The following is a 23,975-nucleotide window of genomic DNA, read 5'->3' on the forward strand; positions in this document are numbered from 1 at the left end:
ACCTTTCTTTTCTATGCGGGGTATAGGCCTTTACAAGAGAGTACTGATCTGAGATGTTAGTTAGTCTAAGCTTAGAAGGGCTTGCAAGAGGAACTAAGGTGAATAGTAGGAAATTTGGGGGTAAAAAAATGGGCAAATTCTCAACAATTCCTCAATCAGTTCTTCATAGTGTGGCTTTGTTATTTTGTTTCAAGTGAGTTCCAAGAACATGTAGCACTCATGTTAAAAAGTAAAAAGACACATTCTACAGAAGGGAGAAAGAAGTAATATTTTAGTTATTGTCAGTTTGACTTATCTGTCTCTGGACCAATAATTTAACTCAGGTGATATGAAAAATAGCCAAGTACAATGCTCTGAATAGAGCAGGTACCTACTGCTAATGAATAATAGTGATTAAGGCAGCTGGGTGCTGTCAGGGATAGATTTGACAAGGAAGAATGGTGAATGCTTCAGAGGTAAGAAAAACCACATGGTTGCAATATGGACTGTATTCATGTGGTCACTGGTATCACGAGATGGGATGACATTGTGTACCACCTCAGTTCATGTGCCCAACTTTGTAGAGCAAAGTACACTGGACTCATACTCAAATGGTTTAGGATTAGAACTTATTTTGCATGATGGAAAATTTCAGATAAATGAGGAGACCCAAACATATGGAAAATCAAATCCACTTGGGCTGCCAGAATGAAGAATTCAATAAATATTATCCTGCTTCTCTATATAGCCTTTGCTAAGGGAAAGCAGGAAATAGACCTTGATTTGAATTGCCAATTGTAATCCAAACTTTTTGAAGGCACATACAAAAAAAATTAGACATTATGTAAAAGACTTGAACTAAATTAAAATAACTTCAAATACAAATTTTCCTGCCCCTCATTACATTATACTTTAAAAAAAAACCCTAAAAATATTTTGCTATCAGTATATACTTAAGCTGCTGTTTGGTAATGTTTCATTATTGTGGGTAGAGGGGAGGTTTTTCAGGAAATCTAACATTGTAAAACTTTAAAATACAGAGCTATTCTTAGAATCTGAAAAAATTAAAAACATTCAATCCAACCTCATTTACTCTGTGTATTCTTAAAAAATGAAATTTCTCATAGTTTTTCTGATAAAAGACCAAAATTTGCTCTAAGTGTATTCTTTAAAAATGAAACTTCTCATAGTAGTTTTTCTGATGAAAAACCTAAAAAAAAAGTTTTGCTATCAATTAAATTTCAGGAAGATAATATTAATTTCATTATTTCATAAGTATGTTACATATCAGATCATATCTTCTGTGTATATGATGATATGCTAGAACAATAGAAAAACTTTAATACAGTATCATTTTTATTTATTTATATAGGGCTTCTATGGTATTAACACACAAAACCAGTTTGGGGCTAACTGACACAAAGGTACACAAATTCTTTAGAAACATGTTATCTTCACTTTGAAAAGACTACGGTTGTTTAATCATTTTAGTATATTTGTTACAAACAAGTTTTGGATGTTATCATTAATTGCTAGAGCAGGGGTTGGTGTCCCACAGGAGGTAATCCCATTTTGGGTAGAAATTTACTTGTCATACCAGAAGAGAAGGGGTTATCAATGTGCCAACCTACTTTTAAAAAGCTGCTGACCCTTGTATTACATATTCTGATGAATGCTTTAAAACTCCATTAGGAAATATTACTGCTTACTTTGGATTCTTTCTTGGTTCCTTTCTTTAAAGGTGAGTCTAAAATAAGTAAGGAAAGGTTTTAAGGTATAGGGTTTATTCTGCTATGTTTTTGGCTTTGCCTCATTTAAGTATTTTAATATTTTGAAAGTGTCTTAAAACTGTAAAACACCCAGAGAGATGTCATTCTGATGGGCGCTATATAAACTGTGAAACAAATAAATTTACAGATTTTAATCTGAAGAAAATGAATCTGCAAAATGAAACAACAATAACAATGTATCCATACTACACACATGTCCCTTTAAATTTAGTCTGGCTAATACTTTATAAGGAAATCTGAGAATTTCACCAAATACCTTAAAAGGTAGGACCAAAAAAAAAAAAATATATATATATATATATAACCCAGGTTATAAGAAAAAACAGTCCATTAATAACATTTACACTTAAAATTCACTTAATGTTTAAAAAGTGACGCTTTAATTTAAAGATGAACTATGCAACAGGTGGCTGTTGACGTGCAATTAGTAAACTTCTGGCAGAATTATACGATGCTGTAATCACAATGATCTTAGATTGTGAGATGTTACTTAACCTTTTGCAAAAAATAATGAAGCAGTATGATGCTATGGGGGTTTGCAAGGGAGGTCATTATTACAGGCTAAAAAGGTCCAGTAATATATTCTCTTGAAACATGCATGCATGGGCTTGTCTGTACCCAATCAAAAACACTAGTAGGTTATTTCATACTCATTATACTTTGCAGTTTTCACTTATAAAAATCAAAAGCAACACAATTTAGTAACTCAATCTGTTTCACTTTGATCAAGACTTTTTTGTTAAGTGACTGTTAAAGACTTAGGTAAATAAAAAATGTAAAATGGTCAAAGTTTGATAAAGACTTAACCATGTTTAACAATCAAAGCCACAAATCCCTAAAGACGGTTATCTGATAGCACTAGGTAAAGGAAAGGGAGGTGTAATGGCTACTATATTGTCTTTGTTCTATATGCTCTATTTAACCACATGCACTACTATTTCTCTGCTTTTAATTAATCTTCAGAGAAGCAATTAGCTCTATGGTCACAAATACGTATGCACTTAAAGGCACATTTAAAATAATTTTTGCAGGCAATAAAGGTCTGTGTAAAAACAATGAGGCATGAGAATGATTCAAAGAAAACATTAATCACTCAAGAGGATACTTAATGTCTGAACATGAGCATTTCAACACTTTCACCAATGAAAAATGTCATACTTTATAACCCAAAACATAGGCTCCAACTTTTAAAACCATTTTTAAGCATTTACTTTTTGGAGTTGTTGGGTTGTTTTGTTTTGGTTTGGGGGGTTTTTGCTTCAAAGTCAAGGAAAAGGAAAAGGAAAAAAATTCCAGGAACACGAAAAATATCTGATACTTCCTTTCACTGTTATCTGATTTTTACTTACTGGTACTTCTTTGACTGATGCTGCAGGGGTCCCTTGATTTTGGGCAATAAATGGCAACAGCTTAAAAATGAAGTGCAATCCACCCAAAACCATGTCTAACAATATCATGAACAAGCAAAATTAGAAAATATTCACTAGGGTAAACATGTTCCTAAAAGGGATGCCTTAATATTCAAAAGGATCTTTGTTTAATTATTCAAATCCCCATTTAACAACTACCTTCCAAAGAATTATAAAGTTGCATGACAATTAGAATGACATATTAGGTTTTAAAATTACTAACCTGACATGGGTCCGGTACTATAAATCAGAATTTAGTACATTATCAAATAGAGGCATTACCTGGATAGATGGCTTGTTTAAGTGACCCAGATTTGAAGTTGTTTGTCTGGGTTCATGTCCCAAGACCATCATATTAGCATTGATCAATCTGAAGGCATCAATAACAACCTGTAAAAACAAGGTGTCAGGTCAATTCTTTTTAGAGACTGCAAGTGATGATTTCAAGCAACAGTGGACAAGGCATGATCAACTTGCATCTGTTTTTGGCCTATTTCCAGAAAATCATTTAATTATAATATTAATAAAAAAGAACCTCCTGCTGACTGTGCCATCAGCACACCACCCTCTATCTTGTAATGTAAGGTGACACCAATTATTACAATTTTCATGAGCTTCATGTGAGGAAAAATATTAATTTTGCATCCTTGTTACTGCAATACGTCATTGCTAAGCTTCTATTATATAGCCTCCAATGGTGTGCATATGTTTTGTCACCTAAATTTTACCTCATCCAAATGAATGACAAAGAGAGACTAAAACTGAAAGTGAGCACAAGGTAAGGGACCACAGCTAAGGCCCAGGCCTGTCACATCAATTATACTACCACGATACTTGAAATGACAACAAAATTATAGCCAGCAAGGAACTTGCCTCCTGTATTCTCTGCTAGTCAGATGCCTTTTACTCCTTGTGACTATGGAAGAGTTTGAATATCGGCCGATGGGTTTAAAAGTCCAAACCATTGTCATGATCATGAGTAAGAAACAATGTGAGAAGACCAAGGTCATTTGTGATTTAAGGGGCACAGTATATAAGTGATAACACATTCCAGGATCACTGCAAAACAAACACAAAAACCAAAACCCATGGCCACCTTCTTTCTGCTAAATTTAATCAATATATTTTTGGATGAAAGGTTCTGAATTCTTATACAACACGATTTTACCTCTTTCAGGGCTTTTTGCTGACTTAGCAAGACTTAACAAGGTATCCTATTATCATCTTGTACTTTACACTAACCTCTCTGTTTATTATCACAAAAGTACTACATACCGCTTTAAACATCATAAAGTTATGATCCTCTGGTGTCTTTTAAAGAAAAAATGCTTCTGTATAGAAAATATTTCTAATATAATTCTGTCCTTAAAATTCAAATAATAAAATACAGTTTTTCCTTTAAAATACAAGCTATTATATTATAAAGAGAAATAAGGAATAAAAATGAGAAATTAAGTTGTCTTAATTTGAAAATAAATTGAAAAGGGGATTCTAAATAAAGATTATGCAAGTGTATTAGATATTAGAAAAGATAGTTTGAAGGAAAGAAAAAAAAATCACACCTTCTAAAAGACTGCCATGAAATGTGTATTCAAGAGAGACAGCTGTTAACAGACTAAAATGTCATAAGAAACAGAGAATTTCAAGGCTTTCATACTACCCTGGCCAGTAAGTAAATTCATTTATAACTTAATTTCAAATTTTAGCACTTGAGAATTTTGTCAAGTTACCCTTAATTTCTGCATTGAAATTGGTTATCTATGTACCACAGAAAGTTCAATAATTTAACATACATTATTTCACGAAGAAAACATGACAGTTTTAAAACTCCTCTCTATTTCCTTCCATACATCAACATGGCCTTACTGAATAACCTTATGCTTCTTGAATCCATTTATTAGTTTTTATCATTGAAGTCAATATTTTTTTATTCACAAAGTAACAACAAACAACAACATCTCTTGAAGGTCTATTTATTCCTGGTAGTACATTTTCATCAGATTGTGTAACTTTTAAGTGCATGTCCACAACAAACTTATTTGGTTAAAAAAACAAGAGGGGAAAAAGGAAACAATCTGTAATTTTTTTTGGGGGGGGGGGATAAACTAATATTTATCACAAGAAAATAAGAAATAATGACTCTGGGAGATGCTTAAATTTACTAGTTACTTTAACATACTTTAAAATAATGATTACTTGTATAGCAATGAAATTTTAAATGACTAACCTTACCTAGTAATGGTAATATAGCAACACATCATTCTCTTGGTAAAATTATTTCTCCTAATGTATCCATGAGTTTTTATTATAGGTATTGAGAGTAAGTAAACATTTAGCATTTTGGACTTTGCAGCACTACCACAAACTGGTAAAATTTCATGAAATATAGTAGTGTAATGCCTATATATTTTTTTACATGGACATTTTATAACCGATGGTAATGCAGCAGACAGCTATTTTACATGTGAAATATCTGTAATATTTCATAACTATTCTAAACAGGTGTGAAACTTCATGAGGAAAAAGATCACTTGAGCAGTTATCATGCCTTGTTAAACTAAATCTAAAATCTAAAATTTCCAACTTCTATTCAGAAATCCAGAGGAAAAACATTTAAGCATCTAAATATATCATTCAACTAGTTTATGATGGACTCTGCAAAATGATATGAGTAGAGTGACAATTTCTTAGTAGCAGTATAACCAATAGAAAATGAATACTTTAACTACACCAAGATTAAAGGAATTCACTGCCATCACTATAGCAACTGTCTTAAGGAAGCTAACATGCTCAACAACCTGCAGACCAAAATTAGACTTAGTACGCAATAAAAGCATAAATACGGCAAAATAACCTACATTTTAATTTTTGTACCATCTTTTATAATTGCTTTCAGCACTGCAAGAACAAATCGGTTCCTCCTTTAGAGCATATCAAAATAAATAGACTCATTAATGTCCGGTGCACTAATGAGCAATGGGTGAAGTAGGTGTTAATTATGCCACAGTAAGATTCAAGAAAAAGCCCTGGTGAGCACTTGGAGGTGTGTACAAGCTGAAGGCTTTTCTCTATGTTTGTGTATTTACAGCATGATGCAATAGAATGACAGCAAAGTGGTCACTGCATAGTTAAGAATGGAAATCTCAGACACAGCAACATGAACAGAGAACCCCCAAGGATTAATTAAAGTACAGGGGGAAAGTCCACTTTTTCTTCAACTCTTTGAAATTTTTCAACAACTCGACAGTTCAAGTTTTTTCTCTTCTCATAATGGACACACATGTCCATTAATCTAAAGCAGCCTACACCTTATTAATGCAAACAATTACCCAAAACAGACTATACAAAATTACCTCTCAATATGTAAAAACAAGATGAATGTTTTCAGGAATATGATAGACCTTTAAAAATGCTTTTCCACGCTGAAGTCAATATACCACACTGAATCTCTGTTCACCATCCTGACCATTTAATATTTTCTGGTACAAGTGCCTTGAGACTTTTCAGAGGTCACTGCAACAGTAGACAGCTTATAACAAAACCATTAGCAGTTTGGCTAGCTTAGGGAAACCTCTTACTTTCCTTTTTTGTTTATTATCACTGCATGAATCTGCAGCATATGATAGTTTATAATTTCTCAGGCTTGTTAAATTCATGTTAAAGGTCTGTTTTCTTGTTGAATAAATTTTGTTCATATAATGCTGCCTATTTCATACACTCAGTCTTTAATAGCACCTTTGGTCTATGCGCAACTCACAGATCAAAACAGAGGACTAAAATAGGGGTTGATGATGCTATTTACATGTGTGATTCCTGCTGTCTTCTTGTTAGTAGCTTTAATATAATAGAAGACCTTGTCTGTTTTGTAATTAACACATCTTTACTGGAGAGATATTTGGAAGTGATTGCTGTGAATATACTGGTTAGTAAAATAAACACAATCACACACCACTTTCTGTTATCAGACAAATTTGTGAATTGTACACATTATACTCCAGATCAACAAACTGTGATATAACAGCCAAGTAGAAGACACATATTTATATAACCCTTTATTTTTCTGAAAATATGTATTCACTCTGACCTTGCAAATATAATTAGCTTGTGGGATGTGCGGATTTCAGTACCATGGTTGCTTTACTAATTGCAACTCTTGGAAATAGATACTAAATATTTGGAAGCTGCCAATACAAAATAAAAACTGCATCATTTTGTACATCTGTCTTAGCTTGTAAAAGCTTAATAGTTTGAAAATCAATAACTCTGTTCCTTATTTACTCTAAGCATGACTAAAGGTCAAAGACCCAGAATTTGATTTTAGTAATGAGTATGGTTTTAAGAGCCAAAACTGCAATCATTTCCAAATTAAGTTTAAATCCATGATTTTTTGGCTTCACTAATGAATATGCTACAATTCATCCAATATGCTATTCAGTTTAAAACTCATGTTCTTTTCATCAGTTGCAGGTTACTCAACAAGACAAATTTTCAAAAATCCTAACCTATTTTAACAATATACCCTTTAATGTATTCTATAAAGAACAACCTGTATTTAATGCAAATTCTCCTTTAAAAAGAGTTAAGAATAAGGCATTTTAAAGAAAACTGCATGGGTCTTTAGGCAATCTTCTCTAAACTAGTAGTTCTTTGGATTTTCTTTATGGATGATAGCATGGAGCACAGAAGAGAAAAAGTAAATTTTCTTAGTATTTAAGAAATTCTAGAACTTTAAAAAAGGAACTTTTGGGAATCCTTTAAAAAGTTTTACATGCAGCTTACTGTGAGATCTATTGCAGTTTAAAGAATAACAATGTAAACAACAAAAAATAAAGTCTGGCTTAAGATTGATAAAATTTTTTAAAATATGTTGAAACTCTAGAAATTATTTATCTGTCAGATTATATATTTGTAGACAGATATACTAGAGAATTGTTAGTATGTAAAAGATATGAATATGCCAGGTATGGAAACAGAGGCAATGTCCCATCTAAAATATCTTTTATCGCCTGCAAATGACCTATTATCAAATACTTAGTTTGTTTCTAGAGTCTTTAAAAATTAAAGGGCAAATGACCTTGGAAGTGCTGATGGGTTTATGACCATTTCGTTATTTATGCTGCTATGCACTCTCAGACATCTTTAAGAGAAGAACATCTCCTGTCCCTTGTAAACCCATAGCATTAAAAATTCAGAGAAATCTTACTTTTGATGCCATTTCCAATGAAAAGCACTAAGAACTGAAACTGACTCATGCCAAGTACATATCACTGAATTGCTGTGATTGGGAGTCTCAAGTTTGCAACATGGAAATTATTTATAAAATGTCAATCTTAGCTCCGGAAAAGAGATTCCTATGAGTATGTACATTTTCTTGCTTTATCCTTGGAGAATTTCTTACTAAGGCTAGATCTGTAGTACAACCTCAATATACTGGAAGTAGGGGAGGTGATTGCAAGATAATACATTTATCTTGACAAGTGAGGACATGTACCCTAACTCTTATGGTAAGCGACAAGTTTTGAAGACAAAATGATTATTATTGTAAAAACTAGCATGGCAAAGAGTATTTAAACATTTAATGGAGCATTTTTTAAAAATTTAAATTTAATTGATAGTTCACTGAATTTCAGAAAACAAATTTAAACAACTAACATTTACTGTTTAAATCAGTGAACTGTTCAGTAACTGTATAGTATCCTGGTAAGCTGTAAAGAGTACTGGATGTGGAAGTCAAAAGCCCTGGATTCAAGTTCTGGTTCCAATACTGACTTAGCTGTTTAAGTCACTGAACTTCTGTGACCCCCAGCTTCTTAATATATAAATAGGAATAACAACACTTTCATTATCTACACTCACAAAGTTGTTAAGAACAAAGTGCTTTGTAAAACTTAAACATCAATGTGAGCTATTGTTCTGCTATCACAAAACTAAGCCTCTCTAGATTATATTTTAGGGAACAAAACAAGGAATGAAGTTGTAAAGGTATGTAGTTCCTTAAGAAATTTTGTATTAAAAAACACACCTAAGCTTATTTATAGCGGATGCTCATCACATCAACTATAAAAAGAATGACTTCATATGCTTTAGAGTCTTAACAACGTTATCACTTTGATATCCCTGGAATCAAATGCTCCAAATAAATAGTACCAGAGTTATTTTGTGCAAACCAAGAAGCTGTTATGGCTGAAATTCTGCTTAGCTAAAGGAGTAAGTAGAATTCTCAAAATACTGTTAACGAAGCAGAATAACTTTCTTGTCCAAGATATCCTATTGCTACAATCTTAGGACTATTCAGAGGCCTGTGTAAAATAAACAGGTAACTTCATCTCATTTTATAATGGACTGCAACTGGCTCTCCTTGGAAAATCTTAAAAGTCAAGAACTGATAAACCTAGAAACCATTGGTCGAGGCATTTCTCTTGTTAGATCTCATAGGTAAGATGCTTTTTAATGATCAAAACCCAATTGCTTTCCTAGGGATGCTCATGTAAGTTATTCAGTATTGTTTTAAATGGTTCAATGGTGTACCTAATATTAAAGCAAAATAAAGGTTATACTCAGAATTTTAAAAACAAGCAAAAAACCCAACAAACCTAGTACAACAGGTAGATTCATGATTTTTTTCTTCATACATAGAAAAGTCAATCAATATCCCTAGAAAAATAAATTGCAGATAGCTTTCTAAGGTTTATTTTCCCACCAATTTATTGGCAACTTCTGACACAGGTCCATATAGGCAAAACAAAATGTACCGGGCCCCAGCTTCTCAACTTCCTTTTGTGTTCTGTCTTCTCCCATTACAATGTAAGTTCCTTGAGGGGCAGGGACTGCTTTTTAAAAATTTGTATACTCAGCTCTTACCACAGTGCCTGGTATATAGTTAGCATTTATAAATGTTTATTTACTGATTAAATTGTTAAAAGTCACCAGCTCACAGACTTTTTTGGTAGACAGGTTGTACATTTGTTAGTTTGCTACAAGAATGATTAATCATGCTTTATAGTACCCAGCATGGCCATTCAGATTGTGGGGAAATTACGGCATAGACTTGAGTCAGGAATCTTAAGTTTGAGGCTATGCTATTTTTCTAGCTGAGATCTAAACCTCTCAGGAACTCAGTTTCCTCACCTGTGAAACAAAGTTCGATTAGGTGATCCCTAAGCACCTTTCTAAATCTAACATTCTGAGATTTTGTGGTAAAGAATATCTAAATAACTGTTGCTCTGAAATATTGTTGAAAAATGACCCAATAGAGATTTCAAGGAACCTGAGAAAGAAGTCACTACAATAACCAATAAGAAACCCCTATTTACTTGGGAGTGACAATAATGAACATATTCAACTCCCAAATCTAAATTGTGCAATTGGGGTGGAGGGGGGAGGAAGCCTTAAAAGTTTACATTGAGTTTAGAAGGAAAGAATAACAATGAAGTATAATTGAATGTTATCAAATTATAAAGACTGAAGCTTGGAAAGAGATGTGAGAAGACATCTTTATTTTCACTTCTTTGCAGAGGTAGGGGACCATAGGTATAGAACATTGCATATAACATTCTTTTTCAACATATTGGTTAGTTTTGCTAAACTTTTTCTCTTTTTTGAATATGACATGGCTCACTGTTAGGGGGCTGGAGAAGGATATGGTGGGAAATATAGGTGACAAAGACAAAAATATCAATAAAATTTTATTTAAAAGAAAATTTTTACAAAGTTTTTACAAAGACAATCATGCTCCTCAAAGGTCCAGTCACCTCAACCGTACTAACATAAACAGGAAACCAGAAACAACAATTCAGCTCCATATACAGGCTCATCCCTTTTGACAACAGAGAATGGCCTAACAACTTTTCTAACGGTGAAACAGTGAAATACGTATCACATTGAGATAACATAACTATGAATCTAATGCTTATAAAATGTTATAAAGATGTAAAATGTTACAAAATCAGAAATCAGTCAGTCAATAAACACTGATTAAGCACCTAGTATGTGCCTAGCACTGGGAGTAAAAAAAGAGGCAAAAGACAGTTGCTACCCTCAAAGAGCTCACAATCTAATGGGGGAGACAACATGTAAACAAATATATACAAACAAGCTACACACAGAGTAAAGAGCAAAAAAATTAAGAGGCACTAGAATTAAAGATTAAGAAAGGCTTCATCATCATTAAATCATTATTAAAGGTCATTACTAAAGGACAAAATACGAGAAGATATTTCTTTCTTTCTTTTTTGGTGAGGCAATTAGGGTTAAGTGACTTCCCCAGGGTCACACAGCCAGTAAGTGTTAAGTGTCTGAGGCCAGATTTGAACTCAGGTCCTCCTGACTCCAGGGCCGGTGCTCTATCCACTGTGTCACCCAGCTGCCCCGAGAGGATATTTCTTAATAGTGTTTTAAAACTTGTTTTTGAATATTCTGATTGATGCTTTTAGAACTTTTATTATCCAAAAAGCAGTTATTATAAACTCATAATGAATTTGTCTAGGGTTTGAAAGACAACTGAGTACAATGGAAAGAACAGTGGATCTGGAGTTAGAGAAACTAAAATTGAATCCTGGATTTTCCAGCATTATTTGTACATCCATAATCAAGTCACTTTGTTTCTGGGCTTAGTTTGATTTATACAATGACTAGATTGCTGCTAATATCCTTTCCAGCTCTAGACCTGAGGATCTGTTTTATGAATCAATTTTTCTCAAACATAGCTATTAGACTAAAAAGAAATGCATTTGGTGTCTTATTTTTTGGTTTTTGGAACTTTAAAAAGATCATGACTTTTACATTGCTTACATATACAACACTGTCCAATAACTAACAGAATATATGCAGCAAATGTTTTTATTGAAGAGAACTATAGTGTGGTACAGGGCTTAAGATTAACTACTTAAGCACTGGCCCTGGAATCAAAAGAACCTGAGTTCAAGTCTGGCCTCAAACATTTGACACTTACTGGCTGTGTGACCTTGGGTGAGTCATTTAACCTTCATCGCCCCCCCCCCCCAAGATTAACTACTTTAGCACAGCTCAGTAATATTTTCTTTCCAGTTATCTTGGTAGATTAAATCAGTTTGCTATTAAGACTTCAACCTGATTAAAGTGAAAAATAGGAAGTAAATAAAAAACAGTAATTATCTGTACTAGGAGTTGAAATGGAACTTATATTTTTCCTACTTCCTTTTGTTTTCCTTCAACCTAATCAACAATGAGTAAAATGTTTATATGAATACTAAAACCAGAATAATATGAGGAAAATGTTGATTCTAAAACTCTTCTGTTTATTTAGAAGACATGTGGAGCTTGGAATTACAGTTGTTGTTTATACTCAAAGTATACAGTCTACCAATAAACTAGTTGACTGTATCCTTATTGACTAATCAATCTAATATCTTGTTTTTTATTAAAGTTGACTCTCCATTGTAACTGGAAGTGGCTGGTACATTAAAAGTGATTTGGACTGAACAAAATAACTGCTTTTCTTCTTATTCTTACAGCTAAATGCTTTTTATATGTTAAGAGCCATAATGCAGACAGGAGTCTTTCATTAAATAAACAACTAAGCTAAGAACAGGAGTAGAAACTAGTGATCACTGGCAGACATTAACTACTTAAACCAGACCTTTACCATGACATAGTCCTTTTATTTAACACTATTCCTGAGGGAAATTACCTAGAAATAGTATCTCTAAATTAGGTTGTCTAGAAAATGTGAAAGGAATAATCCCTCTATTACTGCAGTCGTTGATAACTTCACCTTCCTAAGAATTTTACATAAATATTCCAAGATATAGATATGATCAATTCTGTGTTCTGACCTTGTTCTCGACCATCCTCATTAGCAAGAATTTAAATTGCTCAATTTTAAATGAAGAATCTTTTTTTGCGATATTTGGGGAAATTAAAAACATCACACAGTTTTGAATCTCTTTATCCATATTTATTAACAAAGTACAGGATCTATCCTAAGATATCTCAGTGTCTTTCTTATGGCTCAGAGAAGTGAGTTATTACAACACCTTTTCTCTGTCTTTCTCTTTTTCCACACTAGCATCCAATTTCCTGTTCTTCTCTCTCTGAGAATGCTGAAAAGTAACTGATTTTACACTGTGACAGATGCCTGAATTTGTAGTATAAGTGAAATTTTCCTTATTCATAACGTCTCCAGCATCTAAAAGACTTTTCCCTTACTTCTCTTTACTTAGCCTAATTGTTCTTCAAAGACTCAACTCCAGTCTTACCTCCTCTGTAAAGCTGTTCCACACAATACTGGCCTGTGTTGGTTTCTTAATTCCTTCTGCATATATTGTATGCACACACCTGCTACCTTATGACCTAGCTGTACCACTCAATTTTAGGAGAAGATTGTCTGGTAATTCTCTCATGGATACCGCCTCTTTATGTAGGATCACTGACTTAATGCATGAAGGAATCTTATTTTAGTTCAACTCCTTCAATTTTTCAGATAGAGAAATGGAGTTTCAGAAGGGATAGATAACTTGACTGAAGTCACACAGGTAGGGATTAAGCCAAGAGCTGATTCTGAACCCATATCCTAACATCAACTACAACACTCCTTCCACCCTACCAGTTTCTCTCATAAGTAAGCTCTTTGTGGACAGAACCTCTATAATAATATTGCATTTGAATTCTAGAATCCCTCCTATTTTTGGAGCTGTTCAATCCTGCCTTCCTAGAACAAAAAGAAAACCAAAAAAACATTTGCCAACTGGATTACAACTTAATGAAAAATCCATCTGGAAGTTCTCAACACTCAAATGGATCTAAAGATTTGATTTCCCATTCATACTAGCTCATCTTATGTAACCTTGTTCATGTCCTTCTAGTAAGTTCATCTACCCAATGTGAAGGCCTTCCTCAGTTTTTCCCTCACCCTCACCACATGACCAATCTATCTCTTCTTCACGTCACAAATTTCCCTGATGATATCTTCTATTCCTGTTTGTCACAAGAAAGTTCTCTGAATAACAAATTGATTCAATATGGCAAAGAAAACACACACATGGAAAACTCCCTAAATAACAATCTCCCACAAAAAAAGAGGATTATACTTGGGTTAAATGATCACTGGCATTTTAAAATAACTTTCCTTAGACTGCAACACAAACAACAAATTCTGAGGAAAAACTGGTCAGTTTCCTAGAGGCAGAAATGTTGTTGGACATATTTGGTAATATTGAAACCTATTTAACAGCTCTTTTTGTTCTGTCATTGAATGATAGATGAAGAGATGGAACAGATCACAGAGAGCATCTAGTTCAGACTCATTTTACGGAGGAGGAAGCTGAGGTTCAGGGAGATTATGTGACATATTCAAGGTCACACTGATAATGTCAGAGGTGGGATGTGAACCTAAGCCATGTGACTTCAAAGCCAGTGCTCTCTTCACCATACCACTACCTTTCCTGGAATAAGGAGTAAGCAACATAGGACTAAAACTTAACTCATCATATCAACTGAATGTTCAATGAACAGACTGGATAAACTATGTGTGGAATGTGGACAATAGCAATATTTGCAAGCAAGCAAGTTTATGTTTCAACTTGAGGAACCAAGTCAAGTCTCTGAATTGGAATACCTTACAAATAAACTAAGCAAAGAAATACCTTAAAACCCAAGAAACTTAATATAATATTTCTTATTATTCAGAGTTCATTAAATAGCAGTTTCTGGCAATAACGAAGACTTTATACTAGAATACAAATGCAACTACCCTGGTTTGGCATCACTATAACATGTTAGCTATGTCAATTATATAACATGCCTTGGTTCAACTAAGGTATGCTATTATTTGTGAATCTTTTTTGTTATTGTTTGCTTTCATGTTCTTTCCTTGATTATAGGCTGCAGGTTGGAAAATATTGTGTTTGCCTAAATTAATTTATACAATACCTAGCTCAAATATCATTTATAAGCAGGCATTTTATACACTTACACTACATGCAATAAAATAAAGATATTAGGACAGGTAACCAATAACCACCAATTTGTAAAATCATTTTTATTGATAAAACTGAGTTATCAATATTGAGAATGGTTTGGAAGGGGCCTACTAAGATGATCTCTTAGGACACTTTCCATTTCTTATATTTCTATGTTCATAGAACAAAGTCCAAAATAGTCTAATTATATAAAAAAATAACAATAATGAATAACTTAAAACTGAGGAAATATATGATGTACTCAAGTAAAAAATATAAAAATGCAAATAAAAGATACTTCCAATAGGCTCATGAATCAAGGACATAGGCTCAATTTAAACAATTTACAAGTGGTTTACAATTTCAAGTAATGTCAACAGTTGCCTCTATGAAGTTGGGAATTTAAATTTGTATAACAAGCTATTTAGAACGATAAGAATATACAGTGGCCATGATCATTACTTGTATTCACTGTAGTTCTTATAATTTTGAGACAACTCTGAAAGAATTACAATTTCCCATATTTATGTGAATTATTTGTGTTAAGATATCTACACAGGTTTTATTCAGATATCTTCCCATATCAAACGCTAAACCTAGATTATGCAATTTTTTCATAAAATAATTCAAGATGTTTGACATGAAAGTTAATATAAAATTTTCATCATGACTATTTCAGAATGTGGCATAAACCTTATTGAATTTGTTAATATTTCTATGTTTCTTTTCACAAAATCAGTAACAACGATTAAGTCATATAAATATAAATCAACAATCACTGACCTACAGTAGCAATATATTTTAGTTAGGTTTGTAATTCTCAGGATTGCAACACATGCAATCTTAAAAGAAACTATATGACCAAATATGTAAAATTATGTCAAACTGTGTTTGTGTAAGACTTTATTTTAAGACTGTTTTCTTTCTTTTTTTCATAAAAGTATTTTCCAGTTACATGCAGAGACAGTGTTCAACATTTGTTTTTATAAGATTTCTAGTTTCAAATCTTTCTCCCTCCCCTCCCTTCCCCGCAAGACAGCAAGCAATCTGATATAGGTTATATATGTACAATTACATTAAACATATTTCTGCATTAGTCATGTTGTGTAAGAAGAATCAGAGCAAAAAAGAAAAGCCTCAAAAAAGAAAAACAACAACAACAACAACAAAATAGAAATAGTATGGTTCAATCTGCATCTAGATTCCATAGTTCTTTTTTTCTGGATTTGGAGAGCACTTTCCATCATGAGTCCTTTGGAACTATCTTGGACCATTGTATTGCTGAGAAGAGTCAAGAAACTGTTTTCTTTCACTATATTTATGTTCATTTCTTTTCTTTTCAAAGTACCCCCTTCTCAGTTAAGTCAAGCTACCATGGAAATTCAACCAAAATTTTCTAATCAATGCTATAAAACAGACTGCTACCTCCACTTAAAATCAGGCCTCAATGATTACTCATCACTTAAACATTATGGCAGGAAAAAACTGAAAGTGATATTTGATATTCCAATTTGAAAATTATTGGCTATTTTTAAAAGAAGAGGACAATAATTCTAATGGTATTAGCTGGAATAAAACAAGGAGCACTTCATATAAGGGATGAGAATGAAAATTTTGTGGTGGGATATCATAAATTAATTTTTAAAATCTAACACAAGTCACTGCCTTTAATTTCTTTTTTTCTTTCTATACTGGCTAAATAACCATATAGTCAAAGGAATTAAATGAATCGAAAGATTTTTATCTACCAAAGTGTCAGATGCTATTTATTTTGAATTCCCTTATGTGCTAGTTTCCTTTATTCCTTTTGTGGGCAGCTTCTATCCTGAAAAGCTAAATCAAGACTAATAAGATCATGATTTAGAAAAGACCCCAATTTTGATTCATCATAATGATATGTCATCAGAAATTGCTGGACTATAAATTCATAACAGATAAGCACTCTGAAGTAACAGTAATATTTTGTTTGTCTGAGCTAGTGAACAGATATAAATGTAATCTGCACTACTACTATAATACAGGTCTGATATATTGCAAGTCAGTATTTATTTTAAGTACTATAAAAAGTATTTACAAAATTGCATAAAAAGATTTCATAAATATATTGTGATTTTAACGATTATTCTGCACTACAATGGAAGTACATGCTCAAACAAGACACCTCAGCAGTATTTTAAAGCAGTAACCACCTAGCCAATTTCTGTACGTTCTGTAGTTTTTCTAATCCACTCTCCCTGTGGTTGAGCAAAATCGAATTGCCTCTCACATTTGCAGACAGCTCTGTGAAGGTGATAATAGAGCTGCTCCCTGCTGTCATGAGGCAGGAAATAGGAAAATGGCATATGGGGCTAGAAAGAAAGAAATAAAAAAAAAAGAACTAAACAAGAACAAAAGAGATTTCAACAAAGGACAACTATAACCCAATATGCTTTGCAAGTTAATCTCTTTTCAGAATCATTTAACATACTTAATCATTCATCTGTGTCCTCACTAAAAAATGTGAATGGTTGAGACCCAGTCTTTGGGGCAAGTTTTCATTGTCTAAAACATTTGGAACACATAACGCCAGAAAGTGTCGTGTGCAACATCTGCAAAACAAAGCCTTGTAACTAGCTGTTAAAGTGCTGTACTCAGCCCCACTTACTATTCATAAATATAGTTTGTTTAAACTATTTGTCAAAATATTAATAAAACATTTTGAGTTCAGGGTTATCACTCCTAAATGATCTTTCAAACCATTAAGGGGTTAAAAACATACAATTTTTAAAAGTGGCAGCTGACTAAATTTGGAGCAATCACAGAATTTAAAAATCAATAATCATATTCTTAATATGTAGGAGAATAAATTTATAGATTGTTCATGATTTTTTAATTAATTTCAATTATGGACTGAATCTAATTATGGATAAACATTTTAATTTATAATCAAATAAATAAATAGGCCACTGAGATAATGTGCTATAAAGAAAGCACCTAGATATAGACCCACCACCACCTCACACCCATAAAGAAAAACAAACTCTACCTTTCCTTTGACACTCTGAATGGGATCCACTACGACTGCTACAGCTCTTTCCGACAAGGCTTCAAAGCTCTGCTGAGTATTGATATCCACACCAGAAAGCCAACAGCCAAAGCCAGGGTGACTGTGATACCAACCAACAACCATCTCAGGCCTGAAACAAAGAGGGCATTCAGGGACTCCTAATGGAAGTAGTAAAACATTTATGATATGAAAAGAAATACTACACTAACAGGGTATAAATTAAGAAGATATGAAAAACACACAGGTGTGAAAAAGCACCATTAGAAACACTGAAATTATTCACCATATTATCTTGAAAACATGGAAATGAATCAGTGTGACAAAGGAGTGCTATCATTAAGAGATGCACATTAGCAGTGGTGGGTGAGGCTCACAGTTTTTCACCCTGTTGCCACACTTTCCTGGAGCCAGTTTTTACCTTTCAGCATTCAAGTAAACATCAACTCTTTAACTCCTTAACTCTGGGAGTTGCCTTCTCCAGGCACAAAGTCCTTCGTGAACAAGGGACACTGGGATCCACTGTCATGAAAGTATTAAATATCAATTAAACCAGCAGTAGAACTAGGAACTCAGTCAAAAAGCAATTTGCACTGTTCTGTTCAGCTGCTGGGCCTTTTGTTAACATGAATTTTGAAGTTTTTTCCACAGTAAAAGAATCTGAGCAAAAAAATGACAACTGTTGAGAGGTTTAGCTTGAAATCACCAAAATTGATAGACTACTAAGATTATGTTTTATTACTTTTCCTGTCTTTACACCTAAATGGTAATTTACATCCCTATAGATTTAAATATTCAAAATATGAATATACTTGTAACTATCAAAACATGTGGAAAACACAAGCTTTTTCAATTCTAAGTGACTAGATAGTAAGTCCATATGCTGAAGAGAGGGGAGCTACAGCCTAGGCTGACTACGTGAGAGGCAAGAATTTTAATGTGAGGCAATTTGCTGGTTGGCAAGTTTCTATGATTTCTGTATATCAGGGAGGGAAAAGATAACTAGGTAGGTGATGCACTGCAGTCATATTGATGATACTTTTGTCAAGTGGATTTTTTCAGTGATAATTTCCATAAATATACATAACTCTGAGGTGTGTATCTGAAAAAGCAAACAGTTTATATAGCATATGAAATGTTTTCAACTACTTATTTATGTGTTGATTTGAAACCCTTACCTTCCCGTCTGCTTCAGCATATCCAACATTTTGGCTTGGAATACTGGATCAACTGCCTCTACACTGACACCCTGGTTAAGAGAGATGATTACACTTTAGCACATAAGGAACTTGGGTGGGGGGGGGGAGAGACAAACAAAAAATCTTATAATGCAAGGTGAATTGACAGTTTCACAGAAATAACTATGGAATCTCTTTTTACTTGAGACAGCTTAATATCCTTGAAAATTGTTATTTTACATAAAATAATCCTTTGAGGTGGTGATCCTTAAAATCAGGTTACTTGATATTGATGTACTAATTTCAGTCAATTACATTTCAAATGTCCTCAAACTCTTCATAGTTAATAACTTAAGAAGATTGGATTCACTTTTTATACTTTATGACCAAACAACTATAAAATTATTTTAGTGTGTGGTTGGATGAAAGGTTCATGGTACACTTCCACCAGTCAATAAGCATATATTAACTCTTTACTACTCCATGAAGATGACCTCTAAGTTCCCCTTCCAGTTTTAAATCTTTGACTAGTTAAATCTTCAGACAAGTTTGTTCAAGTTGCATTCTCAACTGCCAGGTTAATATTCTGCACTTATTCAGCTAGCATTAAAATATCCTAAATATTTTACTCATAGAAGAAAAAAATTTTTTCAGTGACAAAAATCCATGATCATATAACTTTGAGGGAATAATCAATTTGGTAGTTTCAGGTGCTTTGTTCTTGTACTCAATTTATCAAAACGCATTATTGTTATTTTGTCTACTAAGTAGGCCTGAAGAAATACATGACTTGAGCACTGGCTTAATTTCTATGTCTTTTGAACACAAAAATTCCCTCCAAAATGAACTATATTCCAGGAAAGCTAGAGCAGATCAATCACCATGCCTTTAAAATTAACATTTTTTCTGACAATGTATCCAAATTGGGATTTTTAGAAGAAAAATCCGCAAAAGGTCATATTACTTAAATGACAACAGCTTTCTATGTCATTACTTCTTTTATAGGACCATTCAGTATAAATGTATAACATTAGAGTATCAAACTGTTAACTTTACTGAGAGAAAACTTTCTAGTATTATTTATGCATGGTGATTTTGGTGATCAAAGTTACTTTCTCATATTTTATGTTGTAAACAAGCACTTACAGAGAAATAATGAGATCTTCCTTTGTAGAAATCTAAATAAGACAAGGTGTGCTTGCCCCAGAGGGACTGATTGCTGATATAAAACAGTTAATGAAGAAATTTGCTGATCTCTGTTAACTTATAATTAAAGTCAAAGTTTCATGATTTTCTCGCTCAAACTTCGGCACTGCGTATTTAATGTAACAAAGGTCAACATGTCATTGCTTTTATAAACTCAAATATAAATTTCCCCTAGAAACGATCCTTCATTTAATATGTGAAAGTATGAAAAAAATAAACACAAGAAAGAAAAAAGAATTTTAACACAGAATGAATATAGAGTGGTTAAATTAAGAGTAACTTATTCATTTACCCTGTTGCATATATTCTTCCCTAAGTACCTGCTTTGCTTTTATTCCTATAGAGCTCTAAGTGCTTACCTGCTTTGTCGATAGCAGGATGTTTAACATTTAAAAAACCTTATGAGAAAATAGAAAAAATGCACCTAGTCATACTGGCCAAATATATCTCCAGTCAAATAAAACCGGAATACATTAAAAGAGACAGAGTAGATTCCTTACATGCCAATATAGTATATATAAGTCTATAAATAATCTGCCTCAGGTGGATAAAAGAAAACATTTTCTGTGATTTCTTTCAAATTACTTGTTTTACACTTAACCAGAATAGAGACAGCATTATAGTCACATATTTTAAAGTATCAAGAAGGGGTAGGTTTTTAACAATAGAAAAAGCAAAAAAAAAAAAAAAAAAAAAAAGGAAACTGACTTCAAACCTAAAAGTAGATTTTTAAACATAATATTGATATCCTTTCCTTCATATATGCAATTAGTTTATTATTTTATCTCAAATCCTAAAATGTATTGATAAAGAGATCTAGACCCAGGACATGTTCTAGACATTTCTATCATTAATGTTACAAAATTTTTGTTCTGTTGCAAAAAAACCAAAACAGAGCATGATGAAAAGTTATTTAGCATGGAAAAAAAAACCAACCCTCACTTTTACTTGCAAGAAGAAACTGTAAAAGTACTCACTGTTCCTGACTGTGGCATGGCAAACACATCAATCACTCTGACGGTGTAATCATCAACAAATTCTCCAAGCATCAAACCCATAACTTCCATTGGAACTCCAGCACGACCATGTTTCAACATCTGTAAAGCAGAGTGAATGTTACAACTGGATTCAAAGCTTATTTGTCTAAGAAATCTGTTTGCCCTACCAGATATTCCCACACACACACACATTAATTTTTCTTCAGAGTGGGAAAAATATTTTTCATTTTACATGTTTAAAATAATAGATTATACATGAAAATGTTAGCTAACATGAAATATATTCCAAATCAAAATGGTCAAGAGTCTAATAAAGTTGCAACAAGGGCAAAAGGACACACTAAAGTAAGTGGCTCTACTTACTTTCAATAGCGCCAAAGAAGAGATATAAACTTGTTCTGCTGTATCTACTGCTGGAGCATCTGTAGGTGGTCCCTAGAAAACAAGTAATCAATAAGTACTATCAAATACTTGCTATAACTACCCCAATTTAACTAAAAATAAATTCAGTGCTTATTGAAGAATCGTATTCACTTAAATAATATAACACTTACAAGGGAAAAAAAAAGAATCTTGCTATATTGAATTGATGATAACCCAAATCCCCAATATTCTCCCATAGCACCCTAATAGAAAAAAAACCCTAAAATACCAAGCCACAGTTCAGGTGACCATAGAGCTAAGTCTTTCAGCAACACTAACCTACCTTCAGTTGTAAAATAGCTCCAATTTATCAGTTAACTAGGTGTCTCATACAGTATAGTGGTGTGAATGTAAATGCTGTTGGGCCAGTATGATTAACTGGCACCAACACAAACAACAGTTCCCCCCCTGCTTCAGCTAAAGGTAACTTGCAGATTAGGGCTGTGGCAGCTCTCTGCAGATATATAGATACAATTGGGGAGGGAGGGGTGAGGTATGGACCTTCAATCCCTAGGTGTAAAAGCTGTGTGCAAAATACTCTGCCCCTCCCTTTATGAGTAATTTTTTCCAAAATTAACACTGTTGCCTAAGGTGTGAACAATTGGTTGAGGGAGCTATGGCACAACACGGAAATGTTTTGGGAAAACTCAACCAAAACCTTTTAACCACAGTGCTGTTAATCTCGGTGTGTCCTCTATTGAGCAAAAAGGACACATTACTGAAATTATCACCAAAATCTTCTAAATCTATTTTGGAATTAATTCAACACTATAAAACTATACATACACACTTACAAGTGTATATATGTACATTTATATATGTGTATATATGATTGTTACCAACTAGAAGTTTAAAATCTTAGGAAATATGACTTCTCCAACAAGAACACACATGATCAACCATGCTTTAAAAAATGCTGGACAGGAGCAGCTAGGTGGCTCAGTGGATAGAGCACTGGCCCTGGATTCAGGAGGACCTAAGTTCAAATTTGACCTCAGACACTTGACACTTACTAGCTGTGTGACGCTGGGCAAGTCACTTAAACCCAACTGCCTCACCAAAAACAAACAAAAAAAAGCTGGACACTGAATGGTTGTGGAAATCAATGGGATTAGTTACTTTTGCAACTTAGGGTCATAGAATCCTCATATTCCTTTCTTTCCCTGCTATTAAATGTATTTTCAGATTGTAGATCAATAAACTGAACAATTCAAATGATTAATCCCTGCAGAAGTGAACCAATTTTTATTCATTACATGTTGCACTTTTAGATCCATGCATGTTATATCTATACACATATAGCTACCTGCACATGTTAGACACATTTGCTAAATGCATAATTAATTGTATGTTGTAGAGTTATGTGTAGGGTGTGTTTCTTTTGTTTGTTTTTTATGTGAGGCAATTAGAGTTAAGTGACTTGCCCAGGGTCACACAGCTAGTAGTAAGTGTTAAGTGTCTGAGGCCGGATTTGAACTCAGGTACTCCTGACTCCAGGGCCGGTGCTCTATCCACTGTGCCACCTAGCTGCCCCCCCTTAGGGTGTGTTTTAATAAAGAATTCAAGAAGTCTTGCAGAAGGGACTGCAAGAACACTTAAAGATTTTATAGAGGGGATTATAGACCTTCCACTTTTGAGATTCTGTGATGAAACTAACACTTCTAAAAATACAATAGCCCACAATGTGCAAAAATGACTAGAGGTACTACTGAGAAAAGGCCAGGTATGTTGAAAACACATGAGAACTAATGACTACTTTCAAATGACCTGAAATACATTATAGTAGGGTAAGCCTGAAAATGGGAGAACATGGATTTTAATGCCAAATAGGCACCTGGATCACAGGATGTACTCATTTTGACTTGGTTTCCTTGTTTGTAAAACTGTAATGAACCCACCTGTCCTCTTTTCTTAATTTTCTTATACTTTTTTTTATTAAGACTACTGAATTAATTTTATGTTTATACGTTCCTAAGTGATTAACATAGTTGATACCCATTATCGAAGGTGCTG

At 33.3% G+C, this 23,975-nt stretch overlaps 1 protein-coding gene across 2 annotated transcripts in view; it reads right to left on the minus strand.

Annotated features, from left to right (window-relative positions):
* PSMD14 (proteasome 26S subunit, non-ATPase 14) overlaps positions 1–23,975 on the minus strand; it is a 106,744-nt gene that overhangs the window by 19,745 nt on the left and 63,024 nt on the right. For both annotated transcript variants that reach the window (XM_043995849.1, XM_043995850.1), the window contains 5 exons: positions 21,903–21,974; positions 21,519–21,638; positions 19,336–19,406; positions 18,140–18,290; positions 3,461–3,568 (listed from right to left, as the gene is read on the minus strand). In XM_043995849.1, coding sequence (XP_043851784.1) covers positions 3,461–3,568; positions 18,140–18,290; positions 19,336–19,406; positions 21,519–21,638; positions 21,903–21,974 — 522 coding nt within the window. The remainder of the gene's footprint in view (positions 1–3,460; positions 3,569–18,139; positions 18,291–19,335; positions 19,407–21,518; positions 21,639–21,902; positions 21,975–23,975) is intronic.

The sequence above is a fragment of the Dromiciops gliroides genome, chromosome 3 (genome assembly GCF_019393635.1).
Source record: "Dromiciops gliroides isolate mDroGli1 chromosome 3, mDroGli1.pri, whole genome shotgun sequence".
Taxonomy (NCBI): Eukaryota; Metazoa; Chordata; class Mammalia; order Microbiotheria; family Microbiotheriidae; genus Dromiciops; species Dromiciops gliroides.